At 37.4% G+C, this 10,972-nt stretch overlaps 1 protein-coding gene across 1 annotated transcript in view; it reads right to left on the bottom strand.

Moving 5' to 3' along the window:
- Window positions 1–5,061: 5,061 nt before the first annotated feature.
- The window catches only part of LOC149799225 (low-density lipoprotein receptor-related protein 6-like), an 88,729-nt gene continuing 82,818 nt past the window's right edge, over window positions 5,062–10,972 (bottom strand). Inside the window, exons 19-20 of the mRNA XM_089958496.1 lie at window positions 9,844–9,934; window positions 5,062–8,917 (exon numbers count right to left, since the gene is read on the bottom strand). Coding sequence (XP_089814622.1) covers window positions 8,722–8,917; window positions 9,844–9,934 — 287 coding nt within the window. The 3' untranslated portion in view covers window positions 5,062–8,721. The remainder of the gene's footprint in view (window positions 8,918–9,843; window positions 9,935–10,972) is intronic.

Here is a 10,972-nt window from a genome sequence, read left to right as displayed (position 1 = left end):
CTTTAGCCATTTCTGTCATTCCAAACGTTTTAGGCATTCGACTCAAAGGCATGGCCAAGTAACTCATCGAATCTTTAAACTGCACTTGTCCCACTTGCATGAAAATGATTTTGGCTCCGTTCAAAGTGACTTTAGGACGCTCGGTGCCTTGTTCCGTATAGTATCTGAGAAGAAACTGTCCATCGTATCCGGAGAAATTGTGAGCCATCAACGTGGCATGACGATGACAATCTCCGTAACGTTCGATGTCCTCTTGGCTCCACGTCTTGTCGATGGGATCTAAGACCCATTGGGCAAAATCGGCTAACGTGTTCGGTCCTCGAAAGATTTTTTCACGCCCTCCAGGAATCTTGCTGCAGTGAGGGCAATGACTGAAGATAGGTTCTTGAACGCACTTCTCGCACGCTCCATGAGCCACGCAGAAATTAGGAATGTGAATGCCGGTCTCTTGCATGCATTCGAAATCGAAAAAGATGAAATTGCTTTTCTTCTTGTGACCGTCCTCTTTCTCTGGTGGGGGTTGGTATTTTTGCACGTAGCATTGGTGTTCCAAGTCGACGATGTGGTGACAAATGTGACATTTTTTCTTTCCTCGACATACGTGTGCCTTGGTACTGTTGGTACGTATGCCTTGTCTACACGTAGGGCACAATCTCAGGAGTTGACAAGCACATTTCTTCTGTGAACCTTGTGTTTTCAAATGTTGTTGGTAACAGGTAGGGCTGACAAACGTGCGCAGACAAGTCGAACAAGGCACTGGTTCTTCGCTCAGACAGGGTGGAGAGGCCAAACATCCTGGGCATTTCCATCCACAATGCTTGTGCTGCTCTCGATTATTATAACCATAGTCACATTTCTCACAGTAATATCTGTATCCTAGGAATCCGGTGATAGTGGTAATGGTATCGAAATGGTCATCGTGATGATAAACATGAATGTATTTTCCGTCCTTAAATTCTTGGCCTCGAAACAACAGAGGTCCGCGCATTTCTTGAGGGTGCACTTTCAAGGTGTAGCGTGGAGCTAGGGCATCTTGCAATTTTTGCATCTCAGGAATGCCACAGGGTGTGTCTTTGGACAGGCCAGCTTGTTGCAACAGGAGTTCTGCTTCGTTTCGTTGTTTGGTTCGGTTCGATTTTCGAATGTTCTTCCAGGTTCTTTTCCATTCTACCGTGTCGTTCTTGTTGGCATAGGTTCGTCCCACCACGATGGCACGGGCTAAGCACATCTGGTCTTGAGGGTTGTTAATTCGGACGAGACTTGTTTTGGTGTTGCGAAGGTCGTCCACCAATAACATCTTTTTGCGTCCAGTCCCTTGAGGAAGAGAGACGTGAGCCATTTTCAGTGTGGCTTTACCATCGGTGATGTCAAACTGGTCATTAGATTGTTGTACGTGTTGAATCTTGTCCATGACTTTGGAAGGGGTTAGTTCTGCGGGTCTGCTAAACTCGATCCAAACAGGGGATTTCAAACCGTCGTGATCTATGGATAGTGTCAAGCGATCGTCTTCTTTGGGTTGACATTGTCGCTTGAGTGAGGTGAGCAAAGAATCCCACATCTCGGTGATAAACCCTTCTGCTTTCTCCAAGGGTACGTCGGCCTTGAAATCTTTAAACTTCACCGTGTATTTGTAAGCCGTGGTTCTAAATTTTCTAGAGGAGCGCTTTTCCGTCTCTCGAATGGAATAGTACTTTTCAGGGTTGACTAAAGGTGGTGAACTTGGTTTAGAGGGTTCGGATTCTGGTTCACTCATGTCCTCTTCAAAATCACTGGCATGAATTTGTGCCAAGATTTCAGCCCTGGTACGAGGCGATAGATCACGTTTCTGCCTCTTACTTTCTTCTTCTTCTTCTTTCTTCTCGAATGAATAGGATCGTTTCATCTTGAGTGCAAAATGTCAAATGACTCAAGTTTAAACACCATAGACTAATTTATAGTCATGGCAAACCAACGTATATAAAAAGGGTGTGTATCTTGTCCTTTCACTATTCATTTCACTCTCAAGCCGAGCACAACGATGGAAGAGACTAACCAAATCGAACGTTTCGTCAGAGCTTTGCGAGGGGTCATTAGAAAATTCTCTTCAGACCAGCCTACGGACTACTCTCCTTCCTTTCGAGATAAAAGTCAGGATACTTGCTATATCTGTCAGAAGAAAGGGCATTGGTCTTCAGAGTTTCCAGACCGTCAAAAAAAAACAAAAAAACAGGGGCTAAAAAAGACAAAAGTCAAGATACCTGTTATTATTGTAAAGAAAAAGGACATTGGTCTCCAGATTGCCCAAAAAAGAAACAAGAGGAGTCAGAAGAAAAGAAGGATTCTTCAGAAGAAGAGAGGGATTCTTCGGAAGAAGAGAGGGATTCTTCGAAAGAAGAGAGGGATTCGTCAGAGGAAGAAGAGGAAGAAAGAAGACAATTCTATTTAAAAGAGGCAAAGAAACAGGAGAAGAAAAGAAGAAGGGAAGAAAATGAGGAAAAAACGGTGAAGAAATTCAAAAAACAGAGAGACTAAATAATGAGAAAGAAGAAGTGTACAAACTTTTTAAAGTGTTCTGTGGTGAATTGTGAATTGGATTGTAAAAAATGGATAAAAGAATACATGAATGATATAAGGTAAGTGTCTCTGAGTTTTGATTTTAAAATAAGAAGCTACACTCACGCACTCATACACAGACACGTACTATAAGGGTAAAATGGGTGGGTTTTTTTTTTTTTTTTTTTTTGAGTTATTGGCAAATTGAAATTGTATTTCTTTTCGAGAAATGTGGGTGGCCCTGAAAAGGGTCTTTTTTCTTTATGGTGTAGGAGTGAGTTTAACCAATCAACTTTAACTGCCTTAAGCCTTTGCCACGGCCAAGGCCTACTTCTGATGATTGGGTTGAAATCACTAAGGGTGGTACGACAGGCTTAGTCACGGGGTTGGCGTGTTTTGCTCGGGAAGGTCGTATTCTCTTCGGTCGTGATAAAGAAGTCTGATACATTTGTTTCAGACTTCTTAACTCCGCTAAAATGTCCAACAGTACCGTAGCCGTTTGATTTTCACCCTCTTGTTTCTTTGCTGCTACTTCTTCTTGCTGTTGTTGCTGTTGTTTTTTTCTTACCTCTTCTTGTTGCTGTTGCTGTTGCTGTAGGAGAAAAGCTTGTTCCGCTTCCTTTTGTCGTTGCATAAATTTCTCCAATTCTTCTTTCTGTCTCTGTCTAAAATTCTCCACTTGCGGTAATGACGAAGGTTCCGGAACAAATTCTTGCGAGGTAAGAAAATCCACAAAATCCCAATGTACCTCTTCTGAAAGTAAGTCCGGGTTCCCTTGGGCGGTCTCCCCTGTTGGTGCACCCCAATGGATCGTTTTCTGAATTTCCGTCATGTTGAATCACTGTCGCATAGATTGACTGCACACAAGCGCTAACGAATCTATATAGACCAACTGACGTCACAGACTAATCTCTTCGGATTGGATGCGGGCTGACTGAATTTTGTAACGCGTGTTTGGATTGGTGAATGAACTCAATCCGTTTCAATCCTACCTCTACCTATAAATAAACGCAGTTCAGTGCATTGATTCACTTGTTCTCGTCGCTTCAAGATGTGGACCGATGTGCAATCTTCTACGCTTGTGTCTTCCATGATGTTCCGGACGGACATACCCATGTATGTCCGATCCAAGTGGACCGTTGTCCACAGGACAAACACCAGTCTGTGGATACCTAGGATCTACGTAGAAAGACAAGGATGCCTCAAAAGAGTCCTGATTTACGGTCCTACAGTGAAACGCAGTCTAAGGACAAGAAGAAGACCAATGCGGTGCCCTTTATGTTAATGGATACATTAACATAAACCCAAAGGTCCTTTTCAGGGCCAGCCATATTTCTCGAAAAGAGATACCCTTTCCATTGCCTACCCTTTTTTAAATTTAAATTTAAATTTAAATTTAAAAAAACTTTAAAAAAAAAAAAATCCCATATTCAATTCCCCTTGTCCCTAGACAAACCCAAACTCTATTCCCATGTTCAATTCCCCTTGTCCCTAGACAAGCCCAAACTCTATGTTAAATTCCCATTGTCCCTAGAGTGGCCCAGCGTTTTTCTCCATGTTAAATTTCCATTGTCCCTAGAGTGGCCCAGGGGTGTTTTTAATGCTAAGTCCCATTGTCCCTAGGCTGGCCCCATTCACTACTCACGCAAAAATCTGCAGACAGTTTTGTTGCACACATCGGTCTACATTTTATTCCCTTATCGATATTTTTTGCGGCTGTGAAGCTAAAGTCGGCCAAAGAGTTATTTTTTCGGACCAAATCATGTTCGATGACTTGTAAACCCACGTGGAATAGCACAAGCATTTCTCCTGTGGATATTTTGAATTTGACGCTAGATATGACTGTTAACAATTACCGGCATCTGTCTAAATTGTATGCAGGTTTGTTCTATAAAAATTTGCATGCAGCAAAATTGCATATTTTAAGAAAAAGGTGACATCAAACAAACATATCAAACATCAATATCAACACAGATTGGGGGGTGGGGATTTTTCAAACCTGCATAATACATGAATAAGTTTACATTTAACTCGAGAAAAGCGTACGTTTTTACCGATAGATTGTTACGAAAATACGTAAAACCAGTTCAATAAGAAACATTTATATTCACTGAATGTATGTCAAAACCATTATTCCGGTCACTCTGTTTTTTTAAACTATATTATGATTAGTGTCTGTGAACGACGTTTTATTAGCGAACCGTTGATAACCTCTTCAGTTGACTGCCATGGCCAGAATGCTATATAACCTTATGTTATTCTTAATAATCTGTGTTTCAAACTTGGCTGTTTATTCTTGCACTGCCAATAAATAGATGTTATTAACCATCTTAGACTTGCCCACTTGCATTTTACCTTTTGGGTCATGCTAAATGTTAAGCAGAATTATAATATAATACTTTCACAGTCTAAACTGGGATATTTAAAAATAGTCTCTAATCCGATAAAACAAATACGCTCAGTGGAAAACGAAATAAAAAAGAAGCAAAAACAGCAGAGAAACAAAAACACAGCAAAAAACAAGAGACATTAAAATTATTAGAAATTTATTGAATAAAAGATATTTTTGCCTACTGAACGATCAATAAATTCCAACTTCACTAGTAAACTATTTAGCATGTAAATATTCCAAACATATAACTAACTGTTTAGAAACAGAAATGTAGATATTAGGTACAATGGAGGAGTGGTGTGACAGACTTGTATATATTAGGTACAATGTAGGAGTGGTGTGACAGACTTGTAGATATTAGGTACAGTGGAGGAGTGGTGTGACAGACTTCTAGATATTAGGTACAATGAGGAGTGTTGTGACAGTTTTGTAGATATTAGGTACAATGGAGGGGTGGTGTGACAGACTTGTATAGGTTAGGTACAATGGAGGAGTGGTGTGACAGACTTGTAGATATTAGGTACAATGGAGGAGTGGTGTGACAGGCTTGTAGATATTAGGTACAATGAGGAGTGTTGTGACAGTTTTGTAGATATTAGGTACAATGGAGGGGTGGTGTGACAGACTTGTATATGTTAGGTACAATGGAGGAGTGGTGTGACAGTTTTGTAGATATTAGGTACAATGGATGAGTGGTGTGACAGGTTTGTAGATATTAAGTACAATGGAGGAGTGGTGTGACAGTTTCTGGTGATATTTATCACCGTGGATATTTTCCTTGAAATAAATGGATGATTTGCTTCATATAAAATTAAATTAGAGTGACTATATTTAGCAGACGAATCGCCAAGCTCCTCCAACACAGGTCAGATCTTACTTCAAAGAGAGTGATGACCAGTCCCAAGACGCGCATTATGTGAAGTATGTAATGACTCTGGGGTCTTGAGCTTTTCTAAATCGTCGATAGACCTATTCACGTATTGTCTTACACCGCAGTTGTAACGATGGACAATGATAATACAGACACATTCAATTTACCCTAACATTACTTTTTCGTACAGGGTAAGTGTGGCAAGGAAAATTTTCAATTTTGTAAATAAAAACGGAGAAGTGGTAATCTCTGTTCTTGCGCTATTAATTAAAATAGGCGATGTAAGAAATTTGTTCACAATTATGGCAGTGTAATTCAAAGTAAGTCATGCTTTCATTTTCATTTTAATGTTACATAATAAAGACTAACTTCAGAACGATTTTATGTTCTCAATGTTTTCATTAATTATAGGCAATCTGTGGAGTTTTTTTTCTATGTCTGATAACCGTATACAAAACTTTATATCGCCAAACCGATAACAAAAGGTATAATAGATTGTTTATTGTTTCCTAAAAACATAACGTACATGTAGTTTTGGTAAGGTTTGGTAAAGATAAAATTTAAAACTATATACACCAACGCTTTTGCTTACAGCGTACATAATATGTTATTTTAAAATATCAGCAGCATTCAGAACTGAATTGATAGCATGATTGCATGATGTACGGATTGCATTTATTACCAGCCTATGGTACTGGCTTGCCATTTCAGACCGGGTATCAGCCTACGGTATTAACTTGCTATTTTAGACCTTGACTCAGCCTATGATAATTGGCTTGCTATTTTAAACCAGTTATCAGTCTATGGTATTGCCTTGCCATTTCAGACCAGCTATCAGCCTATGGTATTAGCTTGCTATATTAGATCGGGTTACAGCTATTGGTATCGGTTTGCCAATTTAAACCGGATACCATGGTATGGCATTGGCTTCCCAGTTTAGACTTGATACCAGCCTATGGTATTAACTTGCCAATTTAGACCCGATAACAGCGAAATGTATGTCAGAGCAATGTATACATCTGTCACGACAATAAATTAAGCAATAAAGTCTATTTCGCACCTATATAAGAGACTTTAATAGACTTTGATGTAAAACATAAAAGCACGTTTCTTCATCATTGGTATTGGATGTGCTATAGAAGTGCTCGTACAAATGCTGTTGTGCGTTGTACATGTTAAAAACTATATCTAAGTGATGTTTAACACATCGAGAAACTCTAATCTCAGTTTTGCATAAACTTTCTGCAGGACTACTCATCTTGATAAAGGTTCTCTTGAATTCTGTACATCCACTTCCATGAAATAGATTAATGTTCCAATAATTATTACACTAAACGTTTTTCAAGAACAAATACTTCGCCCAAGTTCAACAATGCATGTTTCAAAGTTAAATCGTACTTTAGGCAACTTATTGGTAATTTTAAGTCAGAGTACACCTTTAACCAATTTGATTGCCTAAAATTCTGTTCGAGAAATCCCAACCTAGTACAAACTGTATTATTGGCAGATGTGGTGTGAAATTGATAAGAAGGAATTAACTTATCCAAAACGCGCTCTTTTTTGAAGAAAAACAATGTTTATATTTGTTTCAAAAAGGCAACTATTTACGGGCCAAAATCAACTCAAAATGTAAAGGCAACATTCAGCAAACGAATACACGTATGCCCGTGTTAAGAATTTTTAATATCTTCGTGACTTGTTGTCACGAATCTCTGTAAGTAACATCCCGCATCCTGTCATTTGAGATATCAAAGTGTAATTAAACAATGTTATCAAAGACGAAAATACGCTTGCACATGAACCATTTTCAAAAAGTACTGTTAGACCAATAAGTCAGTTGAAACATTTCAGACGTTTTCAGCCTTGAAAAGCATGCAATACATCAATAATTTATACAAAATAAACAGACAAATGTCTATTTGGATACAGTGGCGACTGTATCTTTGTCTCTTATTATATTACATCCAAATAGTTTCCCAATAATAATGATAATGTAAGCATATATTTACTGCAAGATCTGCCACTAAAGTTTGCGTGTAACATATAATTAGTTCTAGGAGAAAAAAATACATGACAAAATGATATTAATTTCTAAACTGTGCCTTTACAGGACATACCCTATTCATTTTGATCTCAGAGATAACAAAAATATTAAATATAAAATTTGATACTTTTCATTGACTGCGTATGTTGGAAAAGTGAAACATGAAATAATGACAATGACAATAACGCTGGGATTGACGAATAAGCATACCTCTTAATGTCATTCGTGGAAAGGTTTAAATCCAAATCAACATTTAGATTTGGGTATTTTGTTTATAAATAGCAACAGGAAGGGAAGGAACTGTAGAGGTTGTCTGACAGTAGCTATAAGCCAATACATATATCATCAGTGACTAGTATGTTAAGGCAGAATTTATTGATCTATATATCTTTCATCCTATGTTCATGAAATCTCTAACATAAACCTAATACAGATGTTTTATTTCTTAGTTACCGCTGTTCGAAAGAAGAAAAAAAACCACACACACACACATGAACAGTGTTAAATGTTCAGTCGAATATTTGCCATCTCTGCTTAATACTCTTATCTCTGACTGGCTTAAAATTGTTCTTAAGTAATGTAAAATTGAATCTTTGTACGACACAACATACCACACCAATATTCATATATGATACACCAGACATCATAATCTAGCATATATTATGCGGCATAACAACATCTGCGTCCGTATTTTCTACCACTTTGAGGCCAAGTCTATTTCCTATAATTGCACTGCTATCAAAGAGTGAAATACACGTTTTACTTTGATCCTCAAATGACAGAATAAATTCTGTGGTAAGTGCAATTTAGTTCTCTTTCCAGCAATATTGATTAGTCTTCATTTGCGGTCGTAATGCATCCTTCTTATTTCCTTCGATGCTATCAATGGTGAGATGGAAGACCAGATATTGGTCCATAGTTAGTTCCGGAATCAATGGCGAAGTCGAATGACGGATTCTCTATGCCGGAGTCAAAATTAGTATCATCCTTGGTTGTGTCTGGAAATGTAAGCCGGTAAAAGGAATCCACTCTAGACTCTTGAACTAACTTGCCATGACGGATGGTTGTTGAATGATATCTGTTGAAATAGAAATGTATTAATGCACAAAGTACTTTTATAGCTCAATTTGTAATGTTTCTTGCTTTTAAGGGTGTTATAGAAACGGAAAATGTGGGCAAGATATCATACATACTCAGTCGATTCAGGTCACGTTGTTTATTACGTCTATACAATCTGACAGTTTTAAGTCCTCAGACTGACATTAAATCGGTCCCTACTTTCTCACTTTATTCCGGCAAAGGAGATTTACCATTTTCAAAAAAAAAAAGATAAGAAACAATCAATGATTACATCGAAAGTAAATGCATTTATAAATCCGTTCCAACTGATGGCTAACTATTAGGTAACACAATGAAGTTCTGAAGCCATACTTATAACTCACAGGGCAGGAGCAAGTTACAAGCTCTGTGAAAACGTATCTAAATACAAATGCCATATCCATCATATAAAATTAAAGTGTACGTCGCCTTGTTAAAGACCTTCGTGAAAATGGAAAATGACAGATTTAATTTAATTTAATAAATGGTTATTTTTTTTTTATCTGATGGATGCCTGTTAGTGGTTAACGTTTGGCTCCTTTTGAAGAGATGATCAAACAGTTTGAACATGGCGTGAGAAATATATTCTTGAAACAAAGTTTATTTATTGTATGCACAAGTATAAAAACAATGTGTTCGACATAATTCGCCTAATCTTTCTATAATACGGTAAAGGGTACAAATTATCTTAAGTTATGGAAAAACACATAATCAATACGAAAAGAGAAAATCCGATTAATTAAATTCCTAGCGATTTGTAAGAACTGTATTAAATATCATTCAAAATTAAGGCAATCTCCGTGTGTCCCTTTGAAAATGTCGCATGTGAAAAAAATAACGCTGACATCTCAGATGTTCGTTGGAGGAAAGGAAGTAGGGATATAAAATAATACATATAGTTATTACCGTCTGTATACGTAAATTATTCCCACGGCTAAAACGGCTACGGTTGTCAGAGCAAGTACAACTATTCCGACGATAAAACCGGTTTTAGAATCTGAAAACAAAATGGAACCGTAAATGAATGAATTGCAAAATTTTGAGCGAGTTACTTTTGTACATTCGTAATTTTAAACGGCAAGATATTCAAGAAGAAATCGTTGTAAAAGTATTGGTAGGTTTAGTTATGAAAAGTCATGCAGCACTGCAACGTTTGCAGCGACGTACGTGCCTTTAGTTTTGTAACACAGTGACATATGTGCCTTTAGTTTTGTAACACAGTGACACATGTGCCTTTAGTTTTGTAACACAGTGACACATGTGCCTTTAGTTTTGTAGTAGCGATACGTATGAGTTTAGTTCTGTAATACATCAACACATTTGCATTTAGCTATCTAACACAACATTGCATGTACCTTTAGTTTCGTAATAGCGACACATGTGCAGTTAGCTTTGTAACATAGCGAAACGTGTTTTTTGTTTTGTAAAAGCGACAGAGGTGCCTTTACTTTTGTAACGATCTATGTATGTATGTATGTATGTATGTATGTATGTATGTATGTATGTATGTATGTATGTCTTGTCTTGTCTGGTCTGTCTGTCTGTCTTACATGTATGTATGTATGTATGTATGTATGTATGTATGTATCTATCTATCTATCTATTTATCTATCTTCTATCTATCTATCTATCTATCTATCTTCTGTCTATCTATCTATCTATCTGTCTGTCTATCTATCTTCTATCTATCTATCTATCTATCTATCTATCTATTTATCTATCCCTGCCTTTTACAGATGTGAATGAGAAAAAGAATAATACAGCAAGTAGTAGTGATACAGGATAGTCGGGGAGGGACGGGGAAGGGCACATGGATTAGAAGATGAGGAGGCAATCTTCTGACCATCTTCGCATTTTCCGAGAGAAACAATACATATTACGAATAACAGCAAAAGCTCTTATCTTTTATTTTCGAAGATGAATATTAGAATAATGCCAACCAAGTATAATATTTTAAAGTACTAAATACATTTGAGAAAGGAATAGTAAGAAGTTTAAAATTAACACTTTGTATTTTAATATAAGAACTAACTTA

Source organism: Sinohyriopsis cumingii, chromosome 5 (genome assembly GCF_028554795.1).
Source record: "Sinohyriopsis cumingii isolate HCF-2022 chromosome 5, ASM2855479v2, whole genome shotgun sequence".
NCBI lineage: Eukaryota > Metazoa > Mollusca > Bivalvia > Unionida > Unionidae > Sinohyriopsis > Sinohyriopsis cumingii.
The sequence above is the reverse complement of the archived record's forward strand: the minus strand, read 5'-3'. Positions and strand labels throughout refer to the sequence as shown.